The 16,022-nt window shown below is 38.8% G+C and overlaps 1 protein-coding gene across 2 annotated transcripts in view; it reads left to right on the top strand.

Annotated features, from left to right (window-relative positions):
* The window catches only part of TDRD7 (tudor domain containing 7), a 41,324-nt gene extending 28,730 nt beyond the window's left edge, over nucleotides 1-12,594 (top strand). The window contains exons 7-16 of one of the 2 annotated variants that reach the window (XM_032675965.1): nucleotides 1,299-1,485; nucleotides 3,082-3,193; nucleotides 4,046-4,248; nucleotides 4,384-4,518; nucleotides 6,673-6,753; nucleotides 6,914-7,048; nucleotides 7,388-7,498; nucleotides 8,897-9,387; nucleotides 9,712-9,872; nucleotides 12,119-12,594. In XM_032675965.1, coding sequence (XP_032531856.1) covers nucleotides 1,299-1,485; nucleotides 3,082-3,193; nucleotides 4,046-4,248; nucleotides 4,384-4,518; nucleotides 6,673-6,753; nucleotides 6,914-7,048; nucleotides 7,388-7,498; nucleotides 8,897-9,387; nucleotides 9,712-9,872; nucleotides 12,119-12,327 — 1,825 coding nt within the window. In that variant the 3' untranslated portion in view covers nucleotides 12,328-12,594. Of the gene's footprint in view, nucleotides 1-1,298; nucleotides 1,486-3,081; nucleotides 3,194-4,045; nucleotides 4,249-4,383; nucleotides 4,519-6,669; nucleotides 6,754-6,913; nucleotides 7,049-7,387; nucleotides 7,499-8,896; nucleotides 9,388-9,711; nucleotides 9,873-12,118 lie in introns of both variants that reach the window. The other variant, XM_032675964.1, reaches the window with a different exon arrangement.
* The last annotated feature ends 3,428 nt before the right edge of the window (nucleotides 12,595-16,022 follow it).

Here is a 16,022-nt window from a genome sequence, read left to right as displayed (position 1 = left end):
TTGAATTCTCACAAGAAATAATTAACTGCCATGGTTTATTCTCAGGTACTTTAAGTTTCTGTGCTACAGCTTGGATACTTTTTTCCCCTCGTCTTTTTGCCTAGATGGAACTGTGTTGTATGTTTCACTGTGGAAGCATACCCCTCTGTTCCTTTCACAGTGGAGCAGCAAACATCACTGGGCATGTGAACTGGTTCCAGCTGAGAAAAAGAATGTTGCTGAATGCACACTTGTAGTGCCTGGCTACCTGCACATAGATTAGCCTCTAATACACTTTTTTTGAGGTGGCTTTACAGGATTCTTTTCTGAAAAAAATCTGAAAAATAATTTTTCAGTTGGCTTCGAGCAACCAAAAACTTCTTCAGTATGAGGCTCACCAATTACTAGAAAACAGTGAATGAGGCAGGAAATTTTGAGAGATTCTTCTACTTTCTGTTTAGCTACTCCAACTGTCTGTTAGGTATCCTTATGAAATAAATGTTAAAGAAACTTTTAAATAGCACATACATGACTGTCACCCCACTTTATCTCTCCTTTGAAGGTGATGAACATTGTTTTGTAGAAATAAAAAGGCTGTCATTCTGAAAAGCATGAGACTGTCTTTGGGAAAATGAGGGTTCCCCTGGAATGTGATTAGATTTAATTTAATCTTAATTTAATAAAGTTACCATAGTATGTAATAGTACAATATCTGCACTAATTTTGGGTATACAGCAGGCCTTCAGAATAAACTCAGATGTTTATAGGATGATGATCTAAACTACGTTGTAGAATTGTGCAGTATCAATGACTATATGAATATGCTGAAACGGTAGCTACTAAATACAAATTTTTATGTTTCCTTTTGTCTACTCTAATCTGACATGTTTCTGAAGCCTTCAGAGCTTCCTATTTGGAGTTTTCAGAAAGTTTATATACTTCATTACATACAAACTGCTTCAGTAGGAACCATTAGGTCAGCAACCTAATGCTGATTGATGTGGAGGGGGAGAGTAAACAGCACATGATTTAACAGCTGATTTTAAAAAATATTTTAAATGTGTTGTTGTGGATTAACCTTAGTGAAAACCAGATTAAGATAGTGTTTGTTAATGACTGAGTAACTTTCTTTTTTTATAGCCCTGTTAATGGGAAAAGAGTTTGAATACTAGTGTACTTAGAAAATGTATCCATCCATAATTTACTCCTATATTCATATATGCATGGAAATGTTCTTATGTTTTTATTCAGCTTTTTTGAAGTTGCATCCTAACTCTTGTGTTGGCTTTTGTTTTGGTTCTTTTTATAAAATACTGTAGGTTTGTGGGCAAAGATTATTCTTCTGCCCAGGAGCAAATGGAAGATGAGATGAAAGCATACTATAGTCAGAACAGTACAGTGTCGGCAGCTCAGTCTCTGAGTGTTGGGCAACTTGTTGCAGTACATGCTGGAGAAGACGCCTGGGTGCGTGCTCGGATAATTTCTCTAGAAGACAACAGAATAAAGGCAAGTTTTGGCACTCTTTTGGCACTTGGAGGAAGAATTGAAACAATCTTGCATTTTAGATACCTGGTTAATTCTTAAATATGCTGCACTAGCATTCTCTCTTTTCTTGCCCTGAACTGCTTCTGTTTTCAGTTATGTGAGAAATTAAGACATTTCTGAAGCTATATGATGGCCAAAATTAAATGGTCTATCAGGGTTTTTTTCCATAAATAATTTGAGTTTGGAGGCTTTTTTGACTTTTGTGTGGGGCTGGGCCCTATAGCACTTAGGTAATGAAAATTTACCTCTGTTAGGAGGGTCACTGTATTACCACTATTTGAAGTGGGACAGAGGAAGGGAAAGGGAAGGACAGAATTCAGTTGCTGCTAGAGCTTTTTGAAGTCTTGTACTGAAGTATCTCTAACGTACACTAAATAGCAAAAAAATGAGGTTATATTTTCCCCTTCCAGGCAGATCTGGTATTCTGGGAGTTATATGTAGTATGCATTTTAGTTAAACCCCACTGAGATTATTTGACTCCTCTGTTAAACTTTCCCTGGGCCAAGCAGACTCTTCTTGTTATCTGCAGTGAAACTACAACATATATTAGAAGTTTAAAAGAAGTTTAAGACTTCTCAATTATTCCTTGCCTCGTCAAACACTGATTATACCCTTTTAATTTTTTTTTTGTTTCTTCCCTCAGTTAGATGACTTTTTATCTAGGTCTTCTTAACATACTTACAAAGTTGAACCATTTCATAAATACTTAAATGGCACATGTATTAGAATTGAGGATTTTCTGAGAGTTAGTATGATACCCTTCAGCTGAAGTTTGTTGGAGAGTGTCAGAACTTGGTTTTGAAAGATTGTTGGTTTTAGAGAAGTGGCAAGGACATAGGTGCCATGCTTGCCTCTAATTTCTCCCTAACTAGAGCTACCAGCCAAAAGAAGGCTATTGCTTTATTGAAGCATTTCTGATTATCCTCTAACACAGTGTTCAGACCTCCTTTCAGTATTTGATGATCAGACGTTTTGCATGATAGAGTTTAGAAAAAAAGTTGTAGAAAGTCCTGTAAAGCCTTCTTTCTCTTACTTTAGCTCCAGTTATTTGCTACCAATCAGCAGTTTGCATAATGGTTTCTTGCACTGACTGTGGTAATCAAAGTTAAGACAAGCATTAATCAAAATTATTCTCTTAATGCTGTAAAAACAGTAGGCAAAACTTATAATGGCACCTAAGTGGTATATGACTTTTCAACACTTTCAAAACTTTATAAATAAAAATTGCCACTTTATTCCTTTCTTCACATGATTTGAGGTAATGCATGCTGAACCCTCCAGCAGTGGTCCTATTAAGAGCTGAGATTTTGTAGAACAGTTGAAGAGGATGGTTTTGCAGAGATCTTGAGAATGAGGCTTTCCCTGAAAACTCTGAACAGTCAGGCAATGAGATAAATATGAAATTAATGGTCTAATATTCTACTAAATGAGCAAACTGTAATTTTCCTGTGGCTGCACAGAGAATGTGGTAACTGAATGCATTTCCCCTAGACTCAAGAAGACATATTTACAATGATATTCATGATCTTATGCCTTTATTCCCTTTTCCATTTTCAGGTACGCTATGTTGATCATGGCTTCACTGAGTTTGTTGAAAGCAACAGTGTGTACAAACTACAGAAACAGTTCAGTTCGCTTCCTTTTCAAGCTGTAAAGTGTAAACTGGCAGGTAAGAGAAAGCCAGTGCTGACTGTACATGATTTATGGATTGAAGCATCTGTGAGTCTGGGAGTTTTGATCCCTGATCTATCTGTGTATGATAGATTTTGTCCAGCACAGCTAATCTAAACAGACATGGGTAGAGATGGAAAGAAGAAAAAGGGAGGAAGAAAGGATGTGAAGAAGAGTTTTATAAAGAACCCTTGATGTTAGAAGACAATTATATCCAGTATCTATGTAGTCAAGCTTAGTTGTTTCTGCACTTGGATGTTTTTGTCCCTTTTATATATGTGAGCCTAAAGAAATAAGAGAATAAAGAAATAACATTTACTGTTGTGTGAAACAATGTACTAACACAACATCTTTTCCAAAATGAGACGCATCTCTTGTGGCCAGGTCAGGCAGTATTTCTAAATATGGGCCTATTTAGTTACTTTAAAGTGATCCTTCCCCTTTCAATACTTGCATACCTACAGACTTTTAGACTCTGCTGGAATTTATTTACCCTTCTAAAACTGGTAGGCCTTTCTAAGTTTTTAAAAATATTTTATTTTTAATGCGTAAAATTGCTGCGAATGAGCTTGGCTTTTTTGTTTGGTTGGTTTTTTATTACTTCAATATATTCCTTTGTTCTCTTCACATTTGCCTCAACCCTTTCTGAAGAGGATCTTTTCTATTCTGCCCCACCCCCGAAGATGGCTGTCTATGTTAAAAAGGCAGAAATTAAGTAGAATTCAAGTAGGGGTGCAGTACAACTTTGCTTCCTCCTGGTTCTTGGAAATATTCCTGTTGTGAACACAGACCTAGTTATTGTTTTTCCCTTTGAATACATCAATTTATAAAAATATGGTGTGTCTTACAGGACTGGAAGCCTTTTGTGATGATCCTGTCCTAATAAAGACTGTGGAATCACAGACATGCTTCAAGATATTTGCTGTGGAAATATTGGAAAAAAGTGATATTCCTCTTCTTGTTCTCTATGACACGTCTGGAGAAGATGATATCAACATCAATGCTACTTGTCTGAAGGCATTGTATGACAAGTCCCTTGAACTGCACCTGCAGGTACCATTGTCCTGTTTCCTTCTCAATTCATTAAAATTCATTGACTGCTGAGGTCTTAGATGGACAAAAAACAGTACTAAGAAATTTGCTAAGTGTTTGTTTTTCCCCTTTCATGCCAAAATCTTACTGTTGCAGGTAGATGCACTATATACAAATGTCAGAGTAACCAGTGTTTTGTCTGATGGAACCCTGTATTGCCAAGTGCCATCCAAAGGCTTGTCTAGACTCTCTGAAATATTGCAGAAACTAGAAGACTACTTTGTTTACAAGGTAGGTTCTGTGCTGAGGGAAGTGGTGAAGTCATGTAGCCTTTCTTCAGAGTGTACCAATCATTTTCCCTGTACGTAAGTTCGAGTTTCTGTGGTAGCCATAGACTGTTCAAAAAGGCTTTAAATTCTCTTCCTCATTTGGGGGTTTTTGTGGTGCATCTTTCAGCATGAGCAGTGTCTTTTGATGCTTTCTTGTTCAGAAGCAGTCTCTAAGGCTTCAGTAACTACTTCTAAACTTTCCTTGAATAGTTAGAACAGCAACAATATGGTTCTTAATGGGGAGCTTCCAATGGAAACTGTGTCAGATTGCTATAAAGCCTGGAGAGATACTACCGGGGGTTTTTTTGCTGGAAATTTTACTTATGTGATGGAGTTGAGATGCATGAACAGCCTGGCCCAGAGCACACTGTGCAAAGTGGCAGCAGCATAACCAAGATCTGTCGTTGTTGGGATGGACTACGACATGTAATATTCAGCAAGAAAGTCTATTGGAAAAGAAAAAAGGAAGAAGCAGCAGCCACGAGCTGCAATTTACAGCCTCTTAAATACAGCTCTTTTGGTACACGTATATCACACAGATAGGTCAGCTTGAGTACACAAACTACAATTCTCACAGCTAATAGGTAGATTTTAGCTGGACTTTCTCTGGACTTTCTCAGTCCCACTTTCTTAAAACATTTCTGTGCACCTGTCCCTGTTGTCCTTTGATGTTTATATTTTTCTGAGTCACTCTGTTCAAAACAGGTCCTCGTTCTCATGAGACAGTGTTCCCTGTTCCCAGGGGACAGCTTTCTCCTGCTGCTCCTCTGCTCTCTCAGGATGCATCAGTACGTTGTCAGGACCAGGGCCTCCATTCTCAGCCAGTTTCTTGTTCCATACCAGGGGTCCCGGCCCAGCCGAGATTCCCCACAAAGATCTGTTCTTTTAAACCTGTCTTTAACGTGGAAATTCAATGGCTTTGTTCTGATATGCTGCATCACTTGTCCCCTTTGTACCCTTAGCTTTTGAATGTTGTTGCTAATATCAAGTAGAAGTGATGTGCAGGAGTTGTTTTCTGAAGACTTAAGTTGCTTTAAAAAGGGCATGTGGCAGAGAAGTCTGACATTCCACCACCCATTAACAGACACATGCAGCAATCATCACTAGACTCAAGAAAATTTATGCCGAAGAGATCTTAAGAGAATCTAATTTGTTGATAATTCAGCTGAGCCTTGCAGAATCGAATCATGTAATGCAGATCCTTGAAGATCCTGTTAGAACTGCTGCTTGTGACACTACTCTGTTGAAAGTGTTTTTAGGCGTATAAGTTAAGCTTTAGAGCTGTTGTGGAATCACCCGGAAATATTTTATATTAAACATGTCTCAGTTATCAAGACTCAGTTTCAAGTGAGCTAAACACTGAAAGGGTATAGAACCCTGAAAGGCTTAGCAAAACAAAGGAAGGCAGCCAGGCAGGTATTTCAAAAGTTTGTGTTTTTGGGAGAGAGTGGGTGTTATGTTCTTGTTGCTATCAAAGAGAGACATTGATCTTCAGGTTCTTTAGTTAACAGGGTGAAAGAAGCAACCTTGACTTTGCAACTAATCTTGAGGGTTGTTTTTTCTTTTAACAATTTAAACAAACTAAGGTGTTGATGGTTCTTCAAATCGAGTTTCTTCTTGCCTTTTATAGTGTATGCCCATTGTCTTGTTACGTTTTTTAGAATTATCATGGTGAATGTCACCCCCCTGAGACTTTCATTGGAGTCAGTAGTAAATTTGGTTTGTTAAATATCTCAAGAAATTATATGATTTAGAATATAAACTAGGAGTTTCTTCAGTTTTCTGTCACAACTCTAAACTCCTCTTGCTTCTCAGAACAGTAATGACTGGTGATTTCATATACTGTGTTTCAAGTGTTGCTTTGTCCCCCTGACACTTTGTATTCTCTCAGTTTCCCTGTAAGATACAGAGCTTGGAATTAAAGTTTTGCCAATTGAGGAAGCTTAAACAACGTGATGAGAATATGTTTCTGAGTCTGGAAAGAGACTTTATGATTGAAACAGCGTTTTTGCTTCTCAGAAATATTTGTGTCATGTGTGGCTTTTGAAATGGTTAGTCGAGTGCCAGATAGTAATAGCTCCACACTTTTTAATTTCTGGTTTTTTATTTGCAGCAGACTTCTGAGTTCAATGTGTTGCTGCCTTTCTGTGGCAAAATCTGCTTGTTTCCTTCCAAAGGAAAATGGGCACGTGTAGAGGTAAGAAGTATTCAAAAAAACAGCTACAGTTTTCCCACATAGAAATGTCTCTCTCTTTTTTTTCAACTCAGTCTGAATCTTTAGCTTCCATAAAACATTTTATAGTGTGTGTCAGTGAGGTTTTTAACCTCAAAATTATGCTCTTGCTTTCTTCTTTCAGATAAAAATTATTCACACTAGACGGGCACTGGATGTGCAGTTCATGGATACTGGAACTGTTGCAACTGTGAAAGTATCAGAGCTCAGAGAAATCCCACCACAATTCCTGAGAGAAGTAATTGCAATACCTCCTCAGGTATAAAGACATGTTAAAGCCTAACCTATATTAGTTCTCTTGCCAGTGTTTGTAGTGCTGCTATTTCAAGTTTTATGAAAGGAAATTTTGTTTTGTTTCATAGCATTCAACACTGCAGTGTATTTCATTGTGCATCTTTGCCTGAAATAAGTCACAGTGTAGTCCTATGTATGGACAGTATGTTGTGTATGTTTGATAGTGCTGGTTTTGCATGTTGGCCCTGTCCCGTTCTGTTTGTCATACATTGTTGAATCTGTCAGCATTGTCCTGTGAACTGGAACTTGCAGACTGGTTTTCATATTTCTGAATTATACCTTGTGTACTTAATTCTGTTCGTAGGCTTTAAAATGCTGCCTAGCAGATCTGCCTCCTAACACTGGCATGTGGACTCCAGATGCTGTACTGTGGCTGAGAGACACTGTAATGAATTGCCCTGAATTTAGCATGAAGGTAAATAGTCAAAATGCCTATGGGACTTGAAATCCACAGGTGTGGGAAGAGAGCGTTGGAAGAATAACTTAAAAAATTTAACAACTTATCAAGTTGATTTTTGTTATAGAAATGTAAAAGTTTATAACCAGCTATTGGACATAAATCCTATACAAAGTCCTTTTCTTAGGACATTTGACATAAAACTTACTTGCTTAAGTGTGTGAGAATCTTCTCTTTTCCTCACAAGAGTTTAGCAACTTTCACAGCAGCTTTTCACATTTTGCTGTCTAAGTCCAAATATGCAGCTAGAGTTATTTTACCAACTGATAAGAAAGAAACACAGTTGTTCACGTTTCAGCACATAAAAATATGCAACTTTTGAGTTAATCTTGAATTACTTTTATGCCTCTTGTGAGCATAGCTTTTTCTCCTTCTTGTCTTTGAAATCAGCTTTATTTTTTGTTTGCTTTTTCTAATCGAGTTTGATTCAGTATGTGCTTTGTATACTTAGAATTTTTCTTTGAGGTAAAATTATTTCCATTTGCAATGTATCCTAACCAGTTCAATTAGCTGAAAATACACTTCTAAAGAAAATCTGTTACTTACTACAGACTGAACAAAACTAATTTCCTCAAAAAAAAAATTTCAAAGAAGTGCTTTGTAGCTTTCCTTATCTTTTTGCTTGCTTTAGTCTAGACCTCTGGTCTGAGACTTATGCCTGTTACATCTGGCTTTTCTAAACATCCACTTCCAAGAGAGTTTGTGTTTGGTGCTAATTTTTGCTGGATTAAATAGGAGACAGCAGATGTGTGCTTTAAGTTTTTATTCCTGGCTAGGAACATAAATGGAATAATCTCTGAAGAAATGTTATGTAGTTTCTCAAATTAAAATTTCAGTGCTTTACTATTAATAATGCTAGCATATCTGATGTTAAATACGAAATATTTTTATGTTGGTGCTTGAAAATTATGCATTATACAAACCTGGAAGCTTTGTTCATCTTTATTTTTTCCCCATCCTTAATTTAGTAGGCTTTACTTCCTGTAATGGCAGGAAGATATTTTGAAGGATTATGTGTTAATATTTAATAATTGTTTAGATCTGTATGGACACTGGCTACTGTCCCACTGAAAACTAGAATTGTATAACGCAGTATTTGGATTGAATCTGTTGGGCAGAACAAAGCTCAGTTCAAGCTCTGTACTTGCTTTACATGAGTGGAATAGCTGCAAGTGCTCTTTTTATCTGCTGTGGGTGGTCTACTATCCACAACTTCATTAACGTTTTTGGGACAATCTTGAAAATACTTCTGTGCATAAGTGCAATGAACTGTTGCCACTTGAGTCTTCAGTACAAAATCAGACGCGCGTTTAATAATTACTAACTGGATATTAAACTGTATATTTGTGTTCCAAGGTGATTAAACAGGATGGTTCAAAGGGAATTGCACACGTTTACTTATTCGCTCCAGAGAACTTCCCAGACATGGATCGAAGCATCAATAGGCAGATCAAAAATGCAGACTTGTGGAAGCATCAGAAAGATGTTTTCTTGAGCGTTGCACCCAGTGGGACTAGCTCCACAAAAGTTATAAGTGACGGTGTTTCAGCTCTGCAGTTAACTAGCGGGAAGCTGGAGAAGAGTTTCTCTGATTCAGCCAAGGAGCCCAGCAGTGCAGTGTCTACTATAGATATGCCTCCTCCTCTACCCTTGCCAAAGCCTGGCGAGCTCATGGATATCTATGTCTCAGTGGCCTGCCATCCAGGTCACTTCATTGTCCAGCCTTGGAATGAGCTAAACAATCTGTATGCCCTAATGGAAGAAATGATCTTGTACTACAGCAGGGCAGAAGAGAAACCTGTGAATATTGAAAAAAACAAGCTGTATGCAGCTAAAATTGGAGATGAGTAAGTAGATACTTAAATTACTTAAAATCTTTGAAAGCAAGCTTAACTCTGCTAAGCTAGGCAAGCCTAGCTTTGCTTAGTCCGCATTGTTAACCAGGTGGCAGATGTCCAATGATATCTGAGAGATTAAGGGAGTAAATGAGGTTGCAGTCCCTTCATGCTTCCACACTGTAGTCGGAATAGTTGACTTTTATTCAGCTAAATCCAGATCTGGGAAGCCTCAGACATGGTTAAGATCTTTTGGTTGTGTATTATTTTTTCCGGTGCCTTGACAGTGTGTGAATATGAATTCAAATTGCCTGTGCTTGTCCCCCCCCTTTTTAGGTGGTACAGGGTCACAGTAAAAGGAATTCTTAGGAACGGTTTTCTGTCAGTGTATGAGCTGGACTATGGCAAACATGAGTTTGTCAGCGTTCGGAAAGTACAGCCACTCACGGATGCGTTTAGAAGACTGCCTTTCCAAGCTATAACAGCTCAGCTTGCAGGTAGGTAGCAAGCTTTTACAATTGCTTTTGCTCAGGTCTGCATCAGTGGGGATACCAAATGAGCAGAAATGTAAAGTGGACAAAATCACAGATTGGTGGTGTAATTGTTTTTTTTTTTCTGAAGTGCACCTGCTTGCAGAAACATGCTTAACACGCACATGTTTGTGTCATCTAAGTAGCTCTGCTTTTCTTCTTGGCATAGGTAGTGCTAATTCTGTTTTGTTATTTGTTTGTTTAATTTAATGGAGCACTTTTAGTTATCATGTGTTGAAAATGAAGATTGCTTAAACTTTCCCAGCAACTGCTTTTCATTGCCATGGAAGTTGTCATTTAATGTGTGTGATATCTAATATGCAAAGGACATGGAAATCAGAACTAAATGGTTTTTTGGATCCTTTAACGTAAGCAATTATGAAATGTGAAAGTTATGATGTATCTGTTGATAAGAATTTAATATTCTGATTATCCTAGTTTGCATAAAGTTAGGAACCTAGATGCTGAATTTCTGAAGAAATTTTACGTATGTATCTGGCCCCATTGTAATTTGCAATTTTGCAGTGCATATTTTGAATCCCAAATTGCCTGAAATATATTGGTTTTCTCAGACAAATAAAAAACTCCACAAGAGGAGTGAGGGCTTTTAATAAGCTTAAGTAAAATAAATTTCCTTGAGACTATGAGGCACAGAGAATGTGCATACATCTGAGACAATTAAAAAAATAAAACTTGATCTCTTCTTGCTGTCTTTTCCAAATTTTTCTTTCATTTCTGTGTTGCTTTCAGATGTATGCATCTCATCTTAGTCAGCTCCTGCTTTCTGCCGCTCTTTGGTCAGCACTAGTCTAGATTTCAGTCACAGAATGTGCTTGTTGGAAGTGACAGGCCACAGGGTTGGTGCTCTGATCCTGGTTTTCCTTCTGTGGATCTGCTTTCCTGTATGGCCTCAGTGTGACCTTGGGGGTTGCTTTAAGCTGGTGATGATGGATGTGTTACCGTCAGGCTGGGTCCTGGGAGTGCAGTGCTGTAATGAAGCTGATTTCTAGCTGTGTCTGTCTTCTGGGGTAGTAAAGGATCCAGCTGAGCAAGCCTGCAAGTCATCCACTTTTCCTGCTTCACAGAGTCCCCCAGGTAGCTAGTTAAGTTTGCCTCTGAGATGCTTCATATTGTCAAAGCAGGCCAACTGAGCCTGGAAGACCGGTAACTATTGTCTTGCTATTCTATCACTTTTTTCTCTCTGTTTTCCTGTCTTCTACCTCTTAGTCTCTGGTTTGTTCCTGTGTAAAATCCCATTTGCTTCCACAGCAGCCTTTCCTAACATTAGTTACCCTTTCTTAAGTGTTGATTAACTATTGGCTTCTAATTCCTTCTGTAATCTGCAGGCAGCTGCATTACCGTGTTGTCCTATCAGTGGTAAGCTGCTGCTAATAGTAGAAGCACAGTATTGTCACTTTGCTGTTCTACTTCTTTTACCCACAAGCTGTTTTTTGTGTATTCCTGCATGATATTTGAGCCCCTGTGTCTAAATGCTGTACACTGGCAGTGAGTGGTCTGGGGAGGCTGAATCCCAAGTCTGCATGAGCCACTTCTTTCTGGGTGGTTTACAGCCGTATTTAAAAGCCCATTCATGTTCTAGCAGACTTGACTTTGTGGGATTTTGAGACTTTGAGGGATTTTGAGACTTTGCTTCGCTCTGACTTTGACTTTGCTCTGAAAAAAATAAGAACAATTGTGAGGCATTTAGGCAGAGTTTTAATTCGTTTCTGCCCTCTGCAGAAAGTTTGGGACTTGAAGGCTTGGTTGATGTTTTAGTAGCTGATGCTGCTTTGGAATGAAGAAAACTTAATCGAAAGAAAGGCCAACAGGACAGATAATTTCAGCATCCTCAGGCTGAAGATAAAGAAATTTTGTTTTGAAAGGAACTTTCAAAAAGGTTCCTGATATACCCTGATCATGCAAGGCAGCTGATATACTTTGAATTTCTCAGTGAGTCAGTGCATTTGCCTTTCACTCTCCATATCTTTAGACTTCAAGAAAAAATAGATGTCCTAGTCTGTGTAATAATTAAGCTCGTTTTGTGTGGGAGATGAGTGAGCTTGTTTTTCTTTTCTAGATTTAAGTTGCATTCATTAGCACTTTAACATTTGTTTTCTCAACTATTTAAACATACCCCACTTCTTTATAAACTTAATAATTCAGATTGATCTAGTCTATAAATGACCTTCTGTTTTGCTTTACATTTGTCCTAGGAGTGAAAAACCAGCAGTGGTCAGAAGAGGCATCAATAGTGTTTCGGAATCTTGTAGAGAAGAAACCCTTTGTGGCACAGATACAGGCAGTTAATGAAAGCACTAACTCTTGGGATCGAAAAATAGTGACTTTTCTCGTGGACACATCTCTTCCACATATTGATACATGGATTCATGATTTTGTGTCACAAAGTCTTGTGGAATTTTGAAAGAGTGATTAATCACCACTTCTGAAACGTAGCAGCTTAGTGATGAAATAAGTAACAAGCTTTGAAGAGAAATATAACTACTATTACATGGCCTTGAAGACATAATGGGGATAAAACTGAAATATCTGTGTTTGTTTAACAAGTTTGGTTTCTGTTGACTTCAGTTGATTTTTTGAAAATTTTCATGTTGTTTACCATTGTAATGCTAGAATATATAGATTAAAATATTTAAGAAGTTATTTATCAATAAAACAATGTTGAATTTTGTTCTTGTGATCATTTCCTAATTTTGGAGGGGTTTTTATCTCATAGTATTATTCAGAGCCACTTACTGGGTAGTCCTCCCTTTATTACTTGTGAAACATGGATGCAGTCCTCAATATTTCTGAATTTGTTGTCAGAGACATGCATTGTTGGTGAGCTTTTTCCCCTTCCTTAACTTCATAGGCATTGAATAGTGCCTTCTTTGGGATACTGCATTTGTGGGGCTCAGTTTTCACAGAAGGGTTTGCGCTTTGTTTGCTCACTAGTCTGTTTGCTGTTCTTTAGCAGTGATACCATTTCTCTGAATTCTCCTCTTCCCTTCTCACCCACCCCCCCCGAACCAGTTGCTAAATGTGAAGCATTCCTTTCCCACTTTTTTGATGGCTTGTTTTCATGTTTGCTTCTGAGAAGCTTTAAAGGACTGCTCCCTGGAGACAGGAGCAAGCAGAGTCCCATAAGCATGTGGATGGGTGCTTAAAGTCCTCTGAACCATGGTATTTTTGGACTACTTTAGAACCTACTTCATTTTTGGCCTTAGAAATATTTAGAGGAGGTGTGGACATGGTTATATTTCATAGTCTGCTGCCTAGATTTGAGTTTGCTTGCCATAGTTCCTTCAGATGGTTAAGCACCGTATTAAAGCTTTATGCGGTCAATGCCAGCAAGGGGATTTTCTCTGCTGTGCCTGGTCGTATAATATTTCTAGTAGTGCACAAGCTGAGCTAAGAAATTCTGCCCTTAATGCTGTTTGCAGGAGTACAGGAGACTGGACAGAAAGGAAACCAAGACTGAGTGGTGAGGCGCATATTCGGGTGGGAGAGAGAAAATGCATACAAGTACTCTTGAGTAAACAAGCTATTTAAGCATGTAAGACTTTAGCACTCTCAGTCTAACTCTGGTGTAGTTCTGGAGAAGGTCTGAGTTAAGCAGCAAGGAGTCCTCTGGGGAGACTGGTGGGTGTCTCTCTGCCTGGACTGTATGCAGGGTATAGCAGAGCCCTAATAAATAGAGTGGGCAGTGGTAAACTAACAAACTGCTAGTCTAATGCAAATTGCTACTTCATGGTCCTCTCCATATCTGAGTATGCTGAGGTTTGAGTCAAGATCTTGAGTGTACTTGTTGAGAGAGGTAAATTAACCATGAAAATACCGTTATTTTTCCATATTAATCAACTTCTTCTTCAGCTGCCACAGCAGAGTAGGTGAAGAACACAGGTAAAGGAATCCATGTGGTGATAACTACTGTAGGATAAACTTCCATGCAGAAGTTTCCCTCTGCATAGGATATGTTCTAAGCCTGAAAATTTGAATGACAGAGGACACTAGGATGAGACAAGCACTTCCCTGAGCTCCTCAAGAGAGTGAGAATTTACCTGTGTGTCTCACACGTAGTCTGATGGCTAGAAGCCATTGTAATGGCACAGGGCATTTTGCTGGAGCTATTTTGAAGTTTGGTTTCATGAGAAATACCCATGCTGTGTTTCCATCCTTTCAGGCCTGGGCATCTGCTCTTTGCCAGAAGTTCATTTGCATTCAAGATGGTTTTCGAGCTTGTCTGCCCCTTCTGGAACATGCCTCACCTTGTCCTTGGTTGTCAGTGGCTAAGAAGCCCAGGCCAGAAGTAAGGACAACAGTCCTGCGGTCTCACAGCTCAGTACTGGAGTTCACATGGGTAAAACAGAGTGGAGTGTAACTGATGAGCAAACCCGGGGGCACCACTCGCCATGTGGTGAATTGTTTTGTGCCTGCGTGGAACATAACACCCTACCCCAAAGTTAACACGTTGCTGCGTTCAGTTCATACACTGTATCCAGAGAGGCTGCACTGAGATGTCTCTCCATTCCCACTATGCAGGACAAACCCTCTCTTCAGTGTCTCCATTACTAGTCCATTACAGTACAGGTACTCTACTGTTACTGCCATCTCCTTATGCTGTGATTTTGTTTGCAGAACTATGATTTTACGCCTGCTTTTGATGTTACTCTATCACTCACCGACCAACCCGTAAGATTCTCTGATACGTTTGCTAATTGACTTGCTAGTGCTTTTAAGAGTACATTTTAAAAGTGCTGCTCTGCTTTGAAAAACGTGCAGAAGATGTTGACTGTACTCAACATTGAGCACTTTGGGCTTGCTGAAGTTTTTGAACCGTGAAATATTGTAATTAGTAGATAGTCTGTGGATCCCAGGAGGCGTTAGGCAGCTCTGTGTAAGTTGTTCACACAGAATGCTGCATGGTTTTCAGCTTCAGTTTTTCAGCAGTCCACGTTCCAGGGTGGTTGTGAATGGTTTCTCTGCTTTCAAGAATGCATGGCACTTCACCAGGGGTGCTGCCATAGCCTGTGTCTGAATCCAGCAGGTGGTGGAGTTAGTTTCACATGATCTTTCCATTCTGACAGCGGCTAAAAAGGCCTGCACTGGAACCCTGCAGACAGGGCATTGTCCTATAGGAAAGATGTGGATTATTCACAGAGAAACCAGAGGAAAGCAAGAACTATGGAAGTCTAGATAGTCTGATTTTAAAAGTAGGATTTGTAGTTAGTCTGGATAGAAGAAGGATAAAGAGGGGAACACTTTCAGAAGTGGTCACTGATAACTGTTTTATATATATACATAAAATAAGGCATGTAAAAGCTTGAATTGCAGAAAGGGAAGTTTAGATTAGGTGTCAGACCATCTTTCTAAATAGAGGGGCAAAGCCTGGAAATTCATTGGAACTCCAGTTTCATTGTAAATGCCAAACCCATGTAGGATGTATCTGCAGAAGCCCAGCTGATCCTCCCTTGGAATGTGGATATGGAATGTGTAATTCTTGGGACCTCACCCAGGATAACTTTCCAAACAAAAAAAAGAGAATGCAGCTTTGTTAGACATGTTTTGTGGATCACAGTGAATTTTACAAAACGGAAAATGAGCATTCATTACCTAGGGAAAACAGATGACACTGTAATAACTAAAACAAAGCAGGTCTCTTATTTTCCCAGGGCTGGGAACAATAAGCACTTTCAAACCACTTCTTTTCTGTTTGTTCTATCTCAGCTGTATTTTGTTGACTTTAAAAAGTTATAGTTTACCTGTTCTCTTCTCCCAGTATGTTCACCCTGCGTCATTTTGAGGAACTCTTATTTCATCAGAGAAATGTAAGAACCCTCTTTGCCATCCCAAAATGGATTCTTATCTCCAAGGTTTCCACTCCTGGACTCCTCTTTCCCCATTTGAGAAGAATTTTGTTGCAAGGATCTTTTGTCTCTGTGTTTTCACCGCACTCACAGTTTGTCCTCACAGTTATTGTCCGTGAGGCAAACCTTGGAAAGAGCCTACGTTCTCATGTGCTGCTTGTATTAGACAAGAAAAGTGAAGAAGAGTCATGCCATGAAAAAAACATCACTTTAGTCATTCATAAAGCTTGAGAGCTTCCTTTTGTGTTGTTTT

This window comes from Chiroxiphia lanceolata, chromosome Z, assembly GCF_009829145.1.
Source record: "Chiroxiphia lanceolata isolate bChiLan1 chromosome Z, bChiLan1.pri, whole genome shotgun sequence".
NCBI classification, from domain to species: Eukaryota; Metazoa; Chordata; class Aves; order Passeriformes; family Pipridae; genus Chiroxiphia; species Chiroxiphia lanceolata.
This window is presented reverse-complemented; position numbering and strand designations above follow the sequence as displayed.